At 40.5% G+C, this 20,513-nt stretch overlaps 1 protein-coding gene across 6 annotated transcripts in view; it reads right to left on the bottom strand.

Annotated features, from left to right (window-relative positions):
• Positions 1–3,359: 3,359 nt before the first annotated feature.
• Positions 3,360–20,513, bottom strand: part of col11a1a (collagen, type XI, alpha 1a) — a 90,425-nt gene continuing 73,271 nt past the window's right edge. For all 6 annotated transcript variants that reach the window (XM_074621771.1, XM_074621773.1, XM_074621775.1 and 3 more), the window contains 17 exons: positions 19,635–19,742; positions 19,221–19,274; positions 19,036–19,089; positions 17,976–18,029; positions 14,189–14,242; positions 12,385–12,492; positions 12,010–12,063; positions 11,677–11,730; positions 10,821–10,928; positions 9,674–9,727; positions 9,543–9,578; positions 9,395–9,448; positions 9,031–9,271; positions 7,715–7,827; positions 7,198–7,266; positions 5,288–5,521; positions 3,360–4,719 (listed from right to left, as the gene is read on the bottom strand). In XM_074621771.1, the coding sequence (XP_074477872.1) occupies positions 4,573–4,719; positions 5,288–5,521; positions 7,198–7,266; positions 7,715–7,827; positions 9,031–9,271; positions 9,395–9,448; positions 9,543–9,578; positions 9,674–9,727; positions 10,821–10,928; positions 11,677–11,730; positions 12,010–12,063; positions 12,385–12,492; positions 14,189–14,242; positions 17,976–18,029; positions 19,036–19,089; positions 19,221–19,274; positions 19,635–19,742 (1,596 nt within the window). In that variant the 3' untranslated portion in view covers positions 3,360–4,572. The remainder of the gene's footprint in view (positions 4,720–5,287; positions 5,522–7,197; positions 7,267–7,714; positions 7,828–9,030; positions 9,272–9,394; positions 9,449–9,542; positions 9,579–9,673; positions 9,728–10,820; positions 10,929–11,676; positions 11,731–12,009; positions 12,064–12,384; positions 12,493–14,188; positions 14,243–17,975; positions 18,030–19,035; positions 19,090–19,220; positions 19,275–19,634; positions 19,743–20,513) is intronic.

Below are 20,513 nucleotides of genomic sequence, written 5' to 3'. Positions count from 1 at the left end.
GTTGTGGTGTTTATGCACCACACTTCAATCCTCTGTCCATCAAACAGTGGTAGCATGATGCTTTTTACCACTGATTTCCTGTTAATAAAGATTGTTCAGCCCTGTTGGCTTCTTCTTCCTCTTCTTCTTCTCCAGAATGGTAAAAAAAAAAAGACATCACTTCCTGCGAGCTGTCACTTATTTATATGATAATGCAGGAGATTATTACTGTGATCTTCCACAACAACTCAAAGAAGTTTGATTGCTTCATTTAAATAAATTGTACGTCCTGAATATGTAAAAAGACCTATTAAGGATGCAAGTAATGTAATCTCCAGAGACAAACACCGTATTTACTCGAAAGCAAGTTGTAAAGTAACATGAGTGCGGAGCTGAATTGTGCTCTGAAGCCATGGGGAGGATTTCTTGATTGTTTTCCTTGTGTGTGCGCTGCTACATGAGTATTCTCTTTGGTTGCTTCTCTACAAAGACCCCCACTCCAAAGAAAGGAAGATAAAAAGAAAATACAAAGTCTATTTCTTTTGCTGCTCAGCACAGACTTGTCAGTTGCTATTATGTGGATTTCTTTTGCACTCTTGGAGGAGAGAACAAAAGGTTTAGCGGTGGTCAATCCTTTGAAGTGACACAGCCCATCGCTTACATTTGTTTCAATGAGGCTCAGGAGGACTGAATACTAATTAGGCCTGTTTTTTTCCCCCCTCATAATTTCAAGGAGAGAAGAGGAGTTGCAGGATTGCAGTGATCTGACTGTAACTCAATTGTAATAAAATCATAATAAGAAATTCTCTCAGGATAAATTCAATGAAATCTTTAAGATAAAGGAGCAGAGATAAAAAGTCGAAGCATTCCTTTCACATTTCGGGGTATTCAATTTCGAAGCCATGAAGCCAGCAGCTCGGTAACTTAGTTTAGCATAACGCCTGGAAACAGAGGGAAACGTAGCTTGGTAGGTATCAAAATCTGCCTGCCAGCACCTCCAAAGCTCAATAAGAATCACTTTATGTCATGGTTGTTTATTTCTTTGGTTCCCAACCTGGGGGTCCTGACCCCCGCTGATGGTACGTTTCCACAGGGACGTTTTTTATCGCGAGGGATCGCCTCGCTTCCCAGCATTGGATGCTTGATGGGCTTCCTCTAGACACAACGCACTCGGCACCTGATTGGATGAATTTCCCTCCGTGGACTGCTGCTCCCAGCTTTCAAACCGGAACCAATGTGGCGGCTCATTTAGAAACTTTCTTCTCTTATAATATGAAAATAGTTCATCGAAATGTTGCTGAATCTGTCTTTATTTTAGATCGACAATGTTTAGTTTAAAAGTTTCTAGGAAGTTTCCAGAGACGGCGAGTTGTGCCAGACGCCCTGATTTGCATAAAATAGCCTGGACCTCAACTTTATGCAAATGAGGAGCGGGTGTCGTGAAGGTCCGCCTCTCAAATCGCGTCATCACGCTACCAGAATGCATTGCACAGCTGCTCACATAGACAATGAATGGGAAGAGTGGAAAGGACGGATCCTGTGGACATGTACCATAAGGGTTACTAAAGCTTCACAGGGGGTCGCGAGGCCTTCTTGAGTTTAAGGTGTAAGTTTTAAAAATATATATATAGAGAGAGTTGGCCTATCAGCATGTCATTAATTTCTGCGAATACAACTAAATGAAATTGTAATTTTTTAAAGTTTGGATTGTTATTTAAGATATAAACAGTATAAGGGCACGGTGAAGACCTGAACACAAACTATATTCACAGAGCCCTCCCTCTCTGTGAAACAGCCTCGTCCTGCATTAGAAAAGAACACAATTAAAACAACAAGAGCTAACAGAACAATGGCCAAACATCAGGGAGAAGAAAACACTGAAGAAGCCTATTAAGTGTGCATGATTATTAAAATTTAAAAAGATAGATAACTGTATTAAAATGTCCTAAAAAATAACAGAGAAACTCATCTCTGATGCAATATTCACAAGAAATAATGCTTAAAATTCATCCCAATCGCTCGTTTCATACAGACTTCCTGCAGTTATTGCGTTCACTATTTGGGTTAATTGTGCAGCTTATCACTTGTTCTGTTTTCTTATTGTTATACATTGAATATAATATGAAATATCCATAAATTGTCACTTAGTCACTTTACTCAATGATAAGGGATCACCTACTGGTTTAATTCATAAGAAAACTAGAGAGTAAAAACAATTTGGTGTTTGACAACCAGCGGAGATTCCAGGAACTTACTGGTCCCTGAAAGCCAGGAAAGCTCTACACCAAGGTGTATAACCCCCTGTAAAATGGTGAATTGTTGTTTTTACACTTCACTACTTTCCCAAAATGTCAAACTACCGCTTTCAGTTTTAATTTCTGCCCCTTTACCCTTCAAATGTAATTGAATTAATCCTGAAAGTGTTGCCGATATAAGATGTTAATTATTGAGCTTTAGAGGTGCTGGTAGGAGGATTGTGTTACCTTTGGGCAGAGCCAGGCTAGTTTTTTTTTTTCCCGTTTTCAGTATTTTATGCTTAACTAAGCTATCCGTCCAGCTACATATTTACTGTAAAGATGTGAGTGGTGTCACATCTGTATATAATCAACCACGATACGGATTGCATGTGTGAGAGCAAGTCTCCCGTCCTGTGCTTTGCTGCAGACAACAACTTCTTTCTCCCACCAAGCCATATAAAATTGTCAGACACAATTTTCTCACTCAGAAGTCTCACACACAGCTCTTCTCTGTAGAAACTATCAAAACACTCACAGGTAATTCCAAGGTGATAAAGAAAAATCCCACATAGTGCCGTAGCCCAAATTGAAATTCAGATTTGGTATAAAAGGTTTCTGTCGTTGAAAATAATTCATATTTGTCACACATACACTAAGATAACTGAGCTAAAAAACCTTCCTCACTATATTGGAGCCTTTACATCCTTTGTGTATAAGAAGCCTCGATATTTCCTCTTTATCTGAATGAAAAAAACACTTATTCAGTGGAGTTAAATGGCTTTGTGCGTGTGTGTGCCTCTTGAATAGGCAAGATACATAGTGAAATATACCTCAAGTCCATAATCCTTCTCAGAAGCACATTGAAATAAGCAGCAAATATAGGAACATTTAAATGAGGAGGTTTTCTTTTCATTCTGCCTATGACAAAAAAAAAGGAGACATTTTATTCACGTTTCCATTCATGTACTCAGAATGAAAGGAAATTCTTGTAAGATGGTACTTTATTGGTTTCAAGAGAGATGGAATTGCACCAGCCCAGAGTTGAATGAACATATCCTTGATTTAAAGCATTTGACATGTACAGTAGGTAGATCTACTCCAAAGTCACCTTACACAAACCATTGAGACATTCAGTTCACTGTTGTTTAGAATCCAGTTTTTAATATTTAAATGAACTATAAAAAGCACATTAAAACATCTTCTCATTTTAGTTACAAAAATGGGTCACCTAAAGGGCTTCTCATTGCATTCACAGAAGGATTTGAACAGTGGATGTCTAACAGTTAACGTATTTCTCTCTTTAAAAAAAAAAATCCCCACCCAAATATATAAACTTAATTGCTTAACCAAGGTATATACAGGGCATAACATCCTTGCATCTTACAGGTTATCAAGAAAGTTTGAGGTATACAACCAAAATAAAAAGCCTGTCAGAAAAACAAAACAGAAAAAAAACAACAAATAGAATTAAATAAAGGAAAAAATGAATGCCATGATTGCTTCCTACTAGCACAGGATCACAACATTAGTGGGAGATGTTGCCGTGTACGTGCTGGTGTGATACTTCCAGTTGTTTCGCCTACGGTCACAAGGGCAAAACAGCAAATAACCTCAAGCTTTGGACTGTCAATATATACAAAGGGAATACAGTCTAATTTAGCAATAGAGAATTGTTTGAATGCTCACTTTATTTGCTTCATGACAAATACACAGTATGTGTTGAACAAAAAAAATATCAGAATTATAAATTTATTTGATTGAATGATGTCTTTAACTTACACTGTATATCTTTGAAACCAACATTGAAATTAAAGAGCCGGAAGCAGAATCTGATACACATGCAAGTTTTGAAAGTGGATTCAGAAATAACAGTATTGTACAAAATAATAATTACAGTTTCTTTTTTTTATAATTATCAAAATACACCTTCTTTCTTAGCACCTCTTTATATATTTTTTGTGTGTTTTTGAACAAGCACCATTGTAGTCGTTTTCATACAGCACCTGGAGAGTCCAGAGAGGAGGTCTGTGTCTCCTCATGTCGCCTGACCCCCTCTCCATGGTTACCTCCGATTCACCCTCCTCTGCCACGCGTTCAAATGTCCTTCACCTTTGCTCCGTAACGTGGTTAAGTCATGTGGTTCGAGCCCTACAAGGGCAACAAGTATTTTCCTGGGTTACACGTACATACATGGAAAGACATGTTTGCTACACCATCTCTTATTCAAAACTTGCATGTGGCATAGAAAAGGGTGGGGGGCTAGAAATGGGGTTTGGTGGTACCCAAAACGTCTCAACTTGACTTTCTTTGCTGGCCCCATCAAGTCCTTTTTTTTTTTTTCGTTTTCGTTTTTTATTTAGCCAAGGAAGCAGACGGGCCCAACTTCGAACCCAAACTTCTGGTTGGGGTCCCCAAAGTCAGTCAACATGACATCGATGATTGGAACCTGATCGATTTTGGGAGTGTTAATCTCCATCACAGTCTTTCCGTAGCCCTTCCTCGTCTGCAACAAGAGACACACAAACACAGAGACACAGAGGAACCAATTAGACGAGCAGAAAAATGTTTCTAACTGAACAAAACTTTTTACTGTGTGTTCATGCTCATCATTAGGTCAGTCCATTCATTTCCTTTAGACCTGAGCTACTGGGAAAACTTTGCTAATGCGTGTCTGAGAAGAGCAGGGCTTCACCGGCATTAGCTGTCATCATGGCTTCCCACTCTTCCTTATTTCACCGCTAATGTGATTTCATTTCAAGAATAATAGTTCTGTTCAGTAAGTGCCAAATGGATGAGGAACTGCTTTCAACCATTCAAAGCTTGACAGTTCTATTAGAAACACCAACAGGATTAAATGTGTGAGAAATCATGCTTGATTTTGACCTAGCTAGCCAGGTCAAACTAACTCATCCAAAATAACACACTTGAGATACAAATTTGAGAGCAGCAGAAAGTACATGCTTTGCTCACTTGACTCGTATTCAACCGAGGTCATTTGTGATGCCTGTAACAGAGTGACCTCATCCACTCCCCGCTCATTTAGACAAACAGTATCTGTGGACATCGCTTACCGCGCATCCGTCTGAGAGGGCCTTGATGTAAGGGTTGTTGTCGTAGGACATCTCCTCGTCGTTGGCGCCCAGGAAGCGCATCGCTTTGTCGTAGCTGTCGCTGGTGGCGTCGTGCCACGCCACGGACTGGTGGCAGCTGTAGGTGAAGTTTTGCCTGGCAGAGGCTGTCAGTAGTCTGAGGAAGGTCATCTGTACCATGTTTATTGAGTTTCCATCGGCGTCAACATAGGAAAGCTGTTGACAGAGAGAGAGAGAGGTCAAAGGTAAGAAGCAAATATGAGTCTTCATTTTCACTTAACAGATGGATTTATTCAGTTGTCACACAGCAATAATAGAAACTGAAATAACCAGAGAGGTTTTTTATAAATGATAGACGATGCATATGTTAGATCTCCAGCAGCCAGCTTTGTATCTACGTGAATGTTTGGCCTCATTACTGAAACATAAAGCAAGATGAAGATATTTAGACCGCCTGGTAGAGCATATGGGAATAACTGAATTAGTGTAAAATAAATTCTGGAGTGTTTTGGGTGCCAGGGAGAATTGAAATATAATTCTGTAAATAAGATGAAGTCTGTAGTTTATGAATGCTGAAGGCAATTACAAGATTCAATTTGTATTTCTATGACAACAGGCAGCTGATTCACAATTTTCCTTTGTACCATGTACAGTTTGCTAAGATATGAAGAGAATGTACAGGCCCAAATAATATTAAAGTAATTTAGGAAAGGAAAAATTCAAATTGACAAACTGGCTGATGTAAAAATACCTGCAACAATTACACAGAGGATTTCCTCATTGATATACAGAAACCATTGCTGCCTCTTAACCCATCTAAATCCCTAAACAGGTTTGACAAGGCCAGTGCTTAAAAGTTACATGGTAACATTAACCCTAGTTGCAACCAGAGGATTTCTACATCAGCTAATTACTGTATTAAATATGTCTTCCTCATTAGGTTGACTTGCAGTATAGAAAACATGAGTATACCACTGCGTGTTAAGATATTTGGTCTCCATGTAACATAGTAGGGAAACAGGGGTTTCCAAAAGTCTGTACAATACTAACTTACAATACTCTATGGTAGTTTAACAGCATATGTGTGTTTGCCAACAGTATTTTCTTATTCTCAGTTTAATAAATGTCTACTTCATGAGCCTATTAGTCGCTTGAATGTAGAGAAACACGCCTGACCCTGACTGGAACATGAACTTTGTGTGAATCTTGTGTGAATTATTTGCATTAAAAGAGCTACCGGGAGATGTACTGTACTGTGTAACCTTCTGTCACAGTCATTTGAAGTCTTTTAAAGTCTTTTCTCTGTGGAAATACATCAGCATGACACCGGTTTGATGGAGCAGGACAAACTTGTTTCTTTCATTTCTGACTACAAGAAATAGTAGCTGATGTTTACTGAGACGGATCTTAACCGTTCAAGGGCAGAGAGAGGACTGCTGGAATGCTAAAATACTAAGGTATTCTGCTTGAAACCTCTGAAATGTTTTATTGATGCTCTCTACTTTATATAGAACAGCCTAAGAATTGTAATGACAATATCTGAAAATGAGCAACTGTTTCAAAAGAATGTAGATTATTTTAAGCTAATCTTGTTCGTGATAAAAAAGCATATATCCCTTAGCACTTTGAATTCTGTCTGCTCTGGCTCTGCCTAAAATATGAACACACTCTAACCATTAGGTAGTTTGGGATTTCTTTATGGGGAGCAACTTTGGGTCAATGCCTCACAATTTCATGGGTGGTGCTGCTATTTGAGTCTATTAGCAGCTGCTTGCCATTTTTGCAGTGTCCCTGCACAGGTATGTAGGAGAGATGGAGCGATCCATTTGGCTTAGCTACTGAGCGAAGGAGTTTCTGTTTTTGTGGATGAAAGAAGAGGAAAAAAGACTTACTATTTTACCACGCTTGAATTCACTGAACCATGTCCCAGGGACTTCTTTGGGCCAAGAAGATATTCTGACCTGTGGAAAACAAAAGCATTAATACTAGACATTATCATGGGCATTATATATTTAGTTATGAATTACACTGTGAACACAAACAAAAGTTTGTTGGACAAAGCAAAGCCTCGAGGGTCGCATCAAAGTTTATCATCTGGGAGCAGAAGATAAACCTGTATGTTATTTTAATATCTTTGAAATATCGTTTTTTACAAATCATAAAGTCAAATCATTCTATAGCATTTGCCTTTTGGTGTTTTTTTTTTTTGTTGTTTGCACAAAAGTGAATCTGAAATCCGTACAAGCTTAGCCCTGAAGCAAATCAAATGGCTTCCTTTGACAGCTTCAGCGTCGTGCTGCGCTGCGTGTTGATGTGTTGGTTTAACGTGATGGCTTAATATTTGATGAGAAATGATGATTAGAAACAGGCAGTTATGAATCTTGAGGGCACAAATCCAAAGTCACTTACTCCATTAGACTTCTTATCGGGATAGATGCAGGATTCGCCCCCGGCGGTGAAGTTACAGTAGACTTTGAAGGAATCCCCGGAGCAGCCTTGGTTTGGATCAATCCAGTATTCGCCTGAGGAGAACCAAGCACACTCAAACATCATGTTCTACTAACGGCCACAGAAAATGGCTCCTTTTCAAAAAAGAAGTGTGCGAGAATTTCCTTGATCCTGTGTGAAATTCTGCTTTAAAGTAATTTACTGCTCATCGTCATGGCTTATACACTGCTAGATAAAATGTTATTGTTGTGCCTGGAGCAGGGGAGAATTTATGTGCAACTATTTTGACAAAACATTTTCCTCAACAGGAGTAAAATGAGGAAAGACATCCTGTCATCCATACTGCTGTAAATGACCACTTTCTATCACTCTCATTGCTCCACTTTGCATGTCGATCGCCCTTAATGGTGCTGAGGAGACTGAGGGCCCAGAGGTCATGTAAATAAATTACTTAAAAGGTCCAGTGTGTAGAATCTGGCAGTATCTAGCGGTGAGGTTGAGATTGCAACCAACTGAAGCCTCTCCCGTGTGCGAAGCGTGTTGGAGAGCTACGGTGTGTGACGCGAAAAACGCGAATGGCCCTCCAGAGTCAGTTGTTGTAAGAGAAGCATATGTTATATGGAGCAGAGCCAGTGCTTAGTGTGTGTGTGTGTGTACGAGGGGAGGGAATGGTGAAGCAAGAGAGAGAGAGAGCGGCGGCGACGGGAGCGAGTAACGTTATTGACTACGGCTCAAACCCTTCTGGGCTATTGTAGAAACATGGCGGCGCAACATGACTCCGTGAAGAGGCTCATTCTAAGCTAACGAAAACACAATGAATCTTATTTCCAGGTGATTATACACTAAAGAAAACATAGTTATTAATATTATTTTCCATTTTTGCCACTAGATCCCCCTAATGGTTGCACACTATGCCTTAAATTAAACTGCAAACAGCAGGCACATATTTACCAAAATAGGCAAACCAAAAGATACCAAAGGAAAAAGAGGAAAAGTTGTAAACCTGATGAGTCCAATCTTCTCTGGGCAGGGATCTCAATCACTGTTTGTTTTGTTCACTTGAGTATAAATTTGTCAGAAAAACAGGTGTCTCGACCGAGAACAAAATTTGAGAAAATGGAGCGAATCTCTAGTGTCTCAATTACAGAGGGTTATGACGCTCTTCTCCACTGCAGCCTAGCTGTGTGATTTACACTGAGAGGTTTGTTTTTATACAGAACTCTCTTTCAGCTTGCCTTTACTTTTACGTCAAACACTATTGTTTTGATTCAGCTTACCATCGGAGAACTCTGGGTGGCAGAGCTGCAGATCTTTGCATGTCCTGGCGGGGTTGTTCTGCGTGCCCATGGGGTACTTCATGCGTTCGATGTCCTGCTTGAGGTTGTTGAGCGAGCCGAAGATGTCCTCCATGCCCTCGCCGTAGTCCATGATGGCTGCGTCTGCCTGCATGTCGCTGGAGCGCTTGGTCCTCTTGGGTGACTGGATGGGCAGGGGCTGGATAACTTCACCTGGTGGGCCCTGGAGGTTATGGTGGGGAAAACAGTTTTAGATTTCATGAAATGAGACTGACCTTAGATGATGTACTATGCTACTTTAACTTAGTTTTGAAAATAGGCAACAGTAGTGGTCTTAGATACTCACAGGAGGACCAGGAGGACCAATTGTACCAGTGTCTCCTTTAGCACCAGCAGGACCCTGGGAGAAACATGAATAGAAACATGTCAGCAAAGATGACTCTAACATTCACACAGTGAAAATATATGCCTTTAAAAACCCTGATAGTACTCACACTTGTACCCTTGGATCCTTTGGGACCTTGAGGACCCTGTATGAGATGGGACATAAGCACAGCAATTTGGCAAAGTCATTCTATCATCAGTGAAGAATCTAAACGAATGACTGAATCAGTAAAAGACTTACGGGCAGACCGGGGGGACCTGGGGGACCGAGAGGACCGGAAGATCCACCGATACCCTGAGATGAGATGAAATGAAAGCACAAGTCAGATAGATATTAAAGAAACATTGGAGACAAAATTGTGAGGCTTGAATAATGAGTGAAATGAAACAACTAGAATATAATCGCACAGGATGGAAAGGATACTTTAGTTTATGAGCTGAAGAAATGCATAATGAGCCTTCATATTGATTTTTGTGTTTTTTTTCCTTCCCTGAGACGAGAAGTCTTTATTTTAGCGAAGGCCAAACATTGCACTTGTGAGATGCTGTTTCTTTGCACTCAGCAATTCACAATCTTATAGCTCAATTTTGTCAGGAAATGAAGCCAAACAATATGAGGCCTATGTTCAGCCCCTAAAATAGAAATGGTAAACTGAGTGAAAACTTTTTTGAAGCCCTTGTGCTCTGACAAAAGGGGACATTACGATTTCATCAGGCTTAATCTCCAGATACTTAATCCAAGCCATCATCTTAAATCACTACACCAGGGCGGTCCAAGGGCCACAGCAGGACAGAACAGCCCATTCAGTCATTCTGCAATGTTTGTTTAAAAATGGATGAAGGCTGTCGAGACCGAGCTTCAACCTTCTGTTGGTACTTGTACGCGTTTTAATGGAGGAGTCAGTGAAATAGTGAGAGAAATATCACACTATGCAGTTATATTATCACAGTGGGCATCAGATACATAGAAACTGATCACAATGGAAGCAAGTGGTAAACAGAAAATCTGTTTACAGACTTCAGGAGGCTCATTGGAAAACAAGGGAAATGGTTGGATACCTGCTAATGTAGTGGAAAACTAAAAATAACTTCTCCTCTCCAGAAACAGTGACGGGGAAACCAAAAGTTTCAACAAGATGCCTCAAAACCACGTCAATGCAATTTTTTTAACATCCTTTGAGCGATATGAATAAGTAATCCAATCTGTCAAAAGCTAGAACCAGCAGAATGTTTGTTCATTGTGGATATTGTGAGTGAGTATTGTGCCCATTGAAAAAGGCATTGCAGCGAGGGCTCGGCTGCAAGACCTGCCTCCACAGTAGAAGGGCAAGAGGTGGAGGGCATATAGCCCGAGGACCAACGGGAGAATGGAGTCATCAATTACTTACACCGTCGCCCTTGCCACCGGGAGAACCTTGGGGCCCGGGCAAACCTCGGTCTCCCTTCTCTCCTTGCTCGCCAGGGGGTCCGATCAGACCAATCAGACCTGGATGACCCTGTAGGATGAAAGAAAATGTGCAAAGAACAGTCAGATAACAGCAAAGTCCCTTTGTGTACACCAAGTTTAAAGCTACTGCAAATGGGCAAAAACTCTAAAGGCTTTCTTCCACAAAACTGGAATGCACATGGGAGGCTGTGGAGGATGAAGTTTCATTACAATACAAATCCTCGGGCATTATAATTGAAATGTCTCTCTTGCAAAAAAAAACACACAAGCAAACAACAATACAAAGATGATGACTTTGAAATAGGCAAGCTCTAACCAGGGCCAATGATTTGACAGCATTAAAAACACGGTGCCTCTACTGTGTGCTTTTAAACTGCTCTCTCTCAAGCCATCATGTCAGTGTGTGGAAGGCAATTTAGATAGAGTAATGTGTGCTGTCTGAATATCCTTTGCAGTTATATTTCACCAGCAAATTTGACAGTGGCAGCGACGAAAAGAGCAAGATGAGACAGATTAGAGTGATACATCACATTTAGGTTTGAGTTTTTCTCTTACAGCAGCTAAGGCCAAAACTAATATTGTTTCCTAAATGTTAACATAAGTGCTATTATCAACGCTGACTTGCAAGGATCTCTTGCTTTTGATCAATTGCCAAGTTGTGGAAGCTCTGTGCAAGTGGTGGGCAGCCTTGACTGAAGGCTCCTTTCACTGTTTTCATGTTTATCTTCCAGCCTATTTGGAACCTGGGAAATGAAATCAGCTTGCAGTGAAGACACAACAAAAAGGGCTACACTCACCTTTTCACCTTTAGAGCCAGGGTCACCTTTCAGACCAGGAAGACCAGGGGGACCCTAAACAACAAAAGCAGAAGTTAAAAATCGATTGTGCAGAGAAAAGAGAAGAAAGATAGACAGGGCAGGGTGAGGAAAACAGAACACTTGAAGCAGAAAATGAGACAATAAAGACAAAGAAACATGAAAGGGAACAAAACAAGAGGCATGAAAACCATCCATTACAGATATGACCTATAAGGACAGTCTAGCTTTTTTTGTTTAACCTGACTGGACTACTCCAACTCTAGCTAGTTGGATAAATAGTGAGGAAGAGGGAGAGACATTATGAATACTAACCATGGGACCAGGTGGACCGTCTTGTCCTGAGGAGCCGGGCAGTCCTTGTTCACCCTGTGAAAAGCCATTCAATTGTAAGTGAGCATTATAGCCTGCTGTATTTTCTCTGGCCTTCCATTGATTTGCTGTGCTCAGCACGATGATTAATAGCCACAACAGGGAAAAAAGAGTGCTGGAATAAACAAGCGAAACTAAAGTATAAACCAAATAGGTGTATTGATTATTCCATGAAGTCTATCATCATGCCTTAGCGGTACCTTTTTATGTGTGCGCACTGGGGGTGTGTTTGAGCATGCATGTGTGCTTGAGAGTGGATCTGGATGCATGATATGCAGTGTATCACAGGGAAAGATCATTGTTGTAGCTCAGACTTACGACGGGGCCGGGGATGCCACGCAGACCCTCTGGACCGGCCTTTCCTGATGGTCCCTGGGGTCCAACTGGTCCTGTTTTACCTGCCGGACCCTCGGCACCTGCCTCACCCTGTATGTGGATATAAAAGACGTTGTGACTCAGGCTGAAAAATATCATAATTTAGGAATTTAAACCTACTGAACCTGTCTGAAAGTAGTAGTGTTGTAATATATTTGGCTCAAAGCAGCTGATAATTTAATTAAAAGCATTTAATTACATATCAAGTGATTGAGGAAACTGTGTGAGAAATTACTACCTTGAAATTAAGAACAAAAATAGCAGTCAAATAAACAAAGTGAGCTTTAAAAAAAAAAATCAACGTCTATACTGCCCATGATTCGGCACTTTTCATCACTGATATTAATTACCATTTTTTTTATCTCATTCATGCCTTATTTACTCCTTGTATATACTGTATGTGAGTAGTCTTTTTTTTAATACAATGCACCATTTCAGGGCAAACGCAATTTTTGTTATGCTTGCATAATGACGATAAAGTTCTTGAATCTTGAATACAAAGTGTAACTGTAGCCAGGGAGGACACTCTACACGTAAATAGCACATACAGAGGTATATCTGGTTCTTTGCAAAAATCTAGATCTAGATAAAATAACTTGTACTGTTTGGTAATGGTATAGAATAAAAAAAATCCACATGTGCAAAAACTTCTAATATCTGCGGCCCATAAAGAACACTTGTTATGTTTTCTTTGGGGCCTATCGCGGTATCGCAGAGTTTGTTTTTTTATCAGAATTCAGCTGCTTTTGGTATAAATTCTGCTGAGACAGTATGCAGTGTGTAGATCAGGTGAATGGGGACAAGTAAACAAGAGTGTGAGTTATCAAATGAGCTCCTTAAAGTGCTCCTGTTCCTCCAAACAGACACAATATATGGTGCTACATCCTGCTATGTTTTCACTCTAAGTTCATGAGAAAATGAGTGTGGCCTCGAGAGTAGAGTGCGCCACGGCTGACTGTAATCTGAAACACATCAATATGCACAGGGACTAGACAGAGCTGGAAATAAGATCTCAAGTTTGAGCTGCAAGGTGTTTACAGATTACAGGCTTATTGCAAAGTGGTCAGAGCTACTTTACTGAGTTTTATTACAACTGCTGTAATTCTTTCTTTTGGAATTTCAAGATTCAGCTTTTCAGATTTTCAAGCACACGTTCAAGGCCTATTTTCCACTTTTGACAACAAGATGAAATATATAATGTGTTTCATTAAAGGTCCTATTTTAATACAAATATAAAAAGCTAACACAGTATAGTAGTATAGTGTAGTACTAAGTTCTACATCCATGCTGATGTGAACTCATTAGCTGAGAAGAGAGGTATGTTTTTGTAGTAAATTTGATTTCTATTCAGCATACACCAGCTGGAGGTAATTGATTCTGCCTATGCACAAAGCAACAGATCACATGTATAGATGTAGACCCTGATGAAGCCAGGAGGTTGGTGTAAAACAAGTGCAAACTCAGAAAAAAAATAATTTGGGCTCGGATTCAGACTAAAAAGAGAAAAGCATGATAAGTGAATGCCTGAGGGCTTGACTGCTTTAGTCGGTCTTGAATTTAAGCCACAGCACAATGCAAGGAACAAGTGAATCTTGGTTTAACTTAAATAGACTGCATCCATAAATTTCCATCTAATCTAGGGTGGAGATTAAATTACTTGTGCGTTATTGTGCCTTTAATTCAAGAGGGGGTACAATGTCCTTGCTGAGACGACTCTACTGTGTGAAGGATGAGTTGATTTTGTTACCTTAGCGCCCTTCTCTCCTTGCCTGCCCTCTGCACCGGCAGTCCCCGGAGGTCCCTGAGGAGGATGACAGGACACTGCTTTAGTATTTCAACACACACCAACTGTACAACAACACTGTACAAACAAGTGCATGTTCATTGTTGACCTTTCACAGAATTTCAGAGGCTAACATCAGTAGGCAAAAATAACTCAGTAGCTGAGAGCGTTGGTAGCCGAGTGGTTACAGTGCATGTCATGTAACTGCAACGTCCCGGGTTCGATTCCAGCTTTGGGATCCTTGTTGTGTATCATACCCCTCTCTCTCTCTTTCTCTCCCAGGGTGTCAGTTTCCGGCGCTTTTCACGCCCATCGGTGTGTGATAGCAACGCACAAGGCACCCTTTAGCACCTGTACGAAACGCACCGGGCTTTCAATTAACCATAATGTAAACCCATCCGTGGCAACAGTAAACACTGAGAGAAAGTGCTCTGGGAGTGTGGTGACGTAGTTTAAAAAGCGAAAAGACACACAGTGGACTGGCGGGAGGGCTGGTGGATGGGTCCCACAAACACATGGCTTTCATCCATCATCAAACGTAGTCATTTTAAGCCCAACCATGTTGTTTTATCCTAACCTAACTAAGTGGTTTTGTTTTTTTAAACCTGTGTTGTATTTTTGTTTAATTCGCAACGTTAAGCAAGTGATTACTGTGACCGAAAAGTGGGGATGAGAACTTGTTGCCATTTCTACACTGTCGACTGTCAAATAAAGGCAAAAATGCCCAAAAATAACTTGGTTATGTATCTGTTTGTATGCTGGTATATTTTTTTTTAAACGATGGACTATGTTGCATCATGTATGTTGCATAAATGTTTAGGTCTTAATGAGGAATGATCATGATGATGATGATCATGTTGCATAAATGTTTAGGTCTTAATGAGGAATGATCATCACCAGCAGATATTTAGTCAGACCATCTCCCCCACCTCTTGATTAGATTCGATATTGAACAATCGTTTTACCTGATAAATACTTATCTTCCAACAGGGATGATAATCTAATGCCCTTGCATCTGCACTACTTCAGTTATGTCAAGATCTATCTGAGTGACTTGGACTTGTCTGCTCACAAAAGCATAAAATTGTGCAGCCATGTGTGAATACACACAGCAAACACACATACAGCCTTCTTCAGTCATGCCAAGGGTTGGCAGGTCGTCTGTTCTGACTGGTCAGGAGCTCTCAGGCCCACAATGATTTCTTTCAACTCCACCTCCAGTCGTCCCTCTTCAAAACCGCTCTCCATCCAAATTCCACTCTCATCTTGGCCGACTGAAGCCTGAGTGCCATTGACTGAGAGGCTATGATGTGAGCTCGCCCCCTTGCTTGGAGCTTTCATCTTCTCCTGATGTCTACCTCTTACTGGTGTGGAAGAGGCAGGCTCTTGATCAGCACAAAGAGATATTTCAATTGGAGCGTGATACAAAGCAGCTAGAGTCAATGTGTGGGTGTATTCTTCTCGTCCAGGTTGCCATGGCAGCATCAGGTGAATGACACACAGTTTATCATTTTTCTTAATTGCATAAAATTGCTACCAGTTAACTGAGAACAGACAAAAGGGTAACACATTAAGTAGTGACCTGAACCCCCCCCCAAAAAGAGAATTAAAGCTAGATGAGGTTAATAACTTTTACATATTTCTTTTGTTCAAGAAGCAAAGTTGAATACATTTCCAGTATTAAGGCATTAGCAAGTCAGATTAAACTAAATGTGCTGCTTTGCTAAATTGACTTATTCAGAATCAGAGGCTGTGCTGGAGAGATTTAAGGATTGTTGCCATTTTCTACAGGCAAAATGCTGAGAGGACACAAAGAGGGCCAAGATCCTAAACAACTCTTTCTGTGGAATTATGTATTCAAAGGAGCGACCTGTCGGGGAGCAGCCGGGATCATCTTAGGTCCCTTTTTTCTCTCAGAGATTAAAGACCTGTGAGTGATAAAATAGCCCTTTTCCTTACTATAATCCCTGGGCCCTTTAGGTGCAGCGTATGCTGATACCATGCTAAATACTCCGAATGTAAATTTCATTGGGCACATTAGAAAAGCAATCAACCCTGGTTTAAAAATGCATGACATTTCTTTTTCCCATTGGACGGAGCCTTGGAGTCTTTCTTTGAAATGCAGCCAGTCACTTGAGATTGTGACTTTTCTTTCAAATTCAGGAGAATAGCGGCTCATTTTCATGTGGACTTTGAGCTTCACATCATATTGGAAATATGTTAATGTTCCACCTCAGATGTGTGCATTCAAAAAGCAGCTTACTGGCTTTGATATTTCACTCAGTTATCTCAACCTCATACTGTAGGATACTGGATAGACTGAGAATGGACATCAGTGAAACAGAAACTTTTAATGTGGTGGAATCTTTGTATTTTATATTAACTCGGATTTGTAACCTTGACGAGTTTCCTCTAAAGTAATAGTGAGTAGCATTTCAGGGGATCTATTAGCAACATATAATATTCATAACTCGGTTTTCATGAGTGTATAATCACCTGAAACTAAGAATCATGTTTTGTTAGCTTAGAATGAGCCCTTCATATCTACATAGGGAGCAGGTCCTCTTCACGGAGTCCGCCATGTTGCTCTGTCACGTTTCTAAAGTAGCCCAAAACGGACAAACCAAACACTGGCTCTAGAGAGAAACTCTCACATTTTTACATTACCTGAAGGTCACCGTAGTTCTCCGACACGCTTGTGAAACTGCGGTAACGTGAGCCGCAGAGTGCAAAACCGTGGTACCGCCGTCTGACTTACGTTTCTCCTAAAGTAGTGTTATTATGGTAAGGATGGCCTCTGAGCGAGTCGAACGGCCACGGTTTTGCACTCGGCGGCTCACGATACCGCAGTCTTGGAAAGGGAAGAGTGAGCTGAAGAATACTCAGTTGGTTGCAATCTGCAACCACACCACTAGATGCTGCCAAATCCTACACACTGTACTTTTAAGTAGAAACCCAGTTCCTCTAGTAAAGGCTGACAAATCTCGGTGATGATAACCACATCACAATCAACACATTAAAGGATTAAAAGAATATTTTTTTTGGTGGGCACTCCTAAAGCCAACCCTTATCCTCTCATAACCTCTGAACAACTTGACCACGTCCATGTTATGCCTTTGTTTTGCTCTGACTGTCAGTCAAGCAGCCATGGATCAATAATGTGTCAGACTCGCTATATCTCTCTCGCTTTCTTCCCACTGCCTTCAATGAGTTTTGAACCTACGGCTCCCTTTTGCTGCTATTTTTTTGGTAAGCCTTTTCAATTTCTTGCGAAGAAAAAGAAAAAAGATTCATGATTTTCACATCCTGCCATTCATTTCTCAATAGGCTTTGAGGCGGATTTCTTCGCAGACAGCGCAACGACTTGACCCCTTAAATCTCCCAATTTGTTTTCCCCACTCCGCTTTTAATGAAAATGAATCTCTCATGCTTTACTGCCAAGATTGAGTTGTTGAGGAGGAGTTGTTGCGAAGCGAGGCAAGGCGGGATACCGGTCTGTTGGCTATGGAGCCAGAGTACAATGCCAACAGCTGCACGCTCCCTTCATCTATTCTAAAATAGACATTTCACATGGGCTCGTTGAGTCATGGTTTGAACACTGACAAAAGCTTTGGTCAGCAAGAGATTTCAAGTCAAAACAACTCACTCGTGCAATGATAAAATACAAACAACGGGGACCTCAGACTGGTCTATCTCGGGATGCACAAATAAAATACTGCAGTAATAATAGTTTTAATGGCCACAGACTTACTCTCTTGCCAGGTGGTCCAGGTGGGCCAGCTTCTCCTGATGGACCTGGAGGTCCCTGAAAACAAGCAAAGACAAGGAGATGCAGGATGCTATTACAGTCAATAAAACAAGATGTATTAACAAATGAGTCGGTGCGGATGTGAATTTTGATGAGAGTGCAGCATGCTTCACTAAATCTCTCGTTATGTCTGCCAAAAGGACAATAACACAGAGAGCATATTGACATTTAGGGAGCGTTCAACCCCAGGACAGTCCAGCAGAGTTAAGCCAAAACCCAAAGTTGGATGAGGCGCTGCACTGCCTGAAATGATACACACTGTGCTTCCTGACACACTCTCATCCAATTATCTCTCAGTTAATTGCAAGCAATCAAACCAATTTTTTATCATTTGGAAAATATTTGGCAGTACTGAAAAGTGTTATTGAGCTGTTTTATAGGTTGAGTACACAGTTACATGAAAATATGAATATTAGAAGGACGCATATGTTTTCCTCTCAAAGAACACAGCCATTATACACAGTTTATCATATTTTAATATACCTTCTAAACATTATTATCCACTGTGGTGTTTCAGCATACAATCATAAAGATTCATTCATTCAAAATTCATAGATTCATGGAGTAAAAATATGTTCTGTGTTTTTCTTTGGCAGTGATAAAGGCTCATTACTGTCCAGTTGTGATTTGTTGTGTTTTACACTGGGCTACGTAGTAGTGGCTTTTATTTCTAATCATACTTAATGAATCTGCAAAGCAGTTAAGTCCATTTACCCTACACCCAAGAGTATGGAGTAAATATAATGAATTAAAATGCAGTATAAATTATTTACTCACTAGATATAATTACAGCTTTTACTACAGTGATGGACTACTATAATATAACAAAGCATAATCATACTCATTACACAGTGACGAAGTAGCCCGTTGTTAAGATAATTACATTATATCATGTGCTTGTAAAGTGTCCCTCAAGTGAACCTTATACAGTACATGATATATATATATATATACTTATGCAGTATTTGTTCTGTCCAAATACTGTGAAATGACAACAACTTACCGCCTGACCGGATTCACCATCCTCTCCCTTCTCTCCTGATTCTCCGTCAGTGCCCTGTAAAAGAGAGCCGTGCTGGTTAGATAATATCTGCCGCTGAAAATATCTATCCTATACTTTAACTATCATTTGATTTACTGTATATAGGCCTATATGGAGTAAATATTTCTTAAAGATTTCATACTTACAGCAACACCTGGCTCTCCAGGAGGACCAGGGTCTCCGGGGAATCCAACAGGACCCTTTAAGAGAGAGAAATGAGATGCATCAGTACAGGATACAGGTATTAAGGGCATGGTTAGTAATTTAGACAGTGATTTAGTCCGGGTGTACCTGGTAAGAACCGTTAAAGGCAATTTGATGGACTTAATGATGATGTTGCAAATCCATGAGAAAAGGCCTCGCTGCATTCCATTACCATGCCGGCATAAAATATAATCCCCTTCAATAAAAAGGCTTTTAAGTTCTTGAATATGTTCTGGGATAAAATTGCCTGCCTCAAGGCCAGTGGGGGACATTTCCTTTAAAGCAGTACATTTGAGCCTGTTAGACTGAGTGGGGGAAAACACTCTTTGCACATTTTGAGTATTTGGCGGACTTACAGGGTTGCCCTTTGGACCGTCATCTCCGGGGGGTCCTTTAGCACCAGCAGGTCCAGCAGCTCCAGGGGGGCCAGACTCTCCTTTCTCTCCTCTCTCGCCTTTAGGACCCTATAGTGGTGGGGGAGGACATCCATTACATCAGTATAGCGCCGCAGGGGGCAGCAATAAGAGTCGACACTGAACTGAATGGGGGATAAAAAGTGACGTGTGGACATACAGTACATACAGGCTGCTCAGAGAAATTGGATCCAAGGCTGATCTCAGTGTGTGTAACAGAGGACAACAACTCTGGATGGTCAACAGTGCTGATGTGTTTTTCAGCACACAATGAGCTCTGAGATATGATGTTATTGTGCCTCTATAGTCCTGTTTTGTATGATAAAGCACTTTTGCTGTGTGGCACGAAGGAATTTAATAGATTTTCTGAATTGTGATTTGGTGGCAGATCGGCAGATAAGTTGAATAATAGATTGACCTGTATGTCCACATTTTCTGCCCTGCATTTAGGCCGTCAGCTTGTTCTGTTCCACTCTGTGGAAACTCTTTACCAGATGACAAAAACGAGCTGTAGCTTTTTCACTGTATAGCTTTAAAGCCACATTAAACATCTGGCTAAAAGCAACATTTTAATCCCTGTTTAAGCATTTCATTTCATGTTTCTGCAACACAAACACTCAATCTCTTTTTCAGTTTGGTAACATCTACATCTTAATAAGGTTTATCATTTATTATATATGTATTGTGTATGTGGCTAAATGCAGTGCATGTTTAATGTCTGTTTGTTTAATATATATATATATCAGTATTGTGTGTCGTCTTCATATTGACAATGGATGACAATGAAAATTAGCTTTTAGCCATATTAAAATATAGAAAACC

This window comes from Sebastes fasciatus, chromosome 21, assembly GCF_043250625.1.
Source record: "Sebastes fasciatus isolate fSebFas1 chromosome 21, fSebFas1.pri, whole genome shotgun sequence".
NCBI lineage: Eukaryota > Metazoa > Chordata > Actinopteri > Perciformes > Sebastidae > Sebastes > Sebastes fasciatus.
This window is presented reverse-complemented; position numbering and strand designations above follow the sequence as displayed.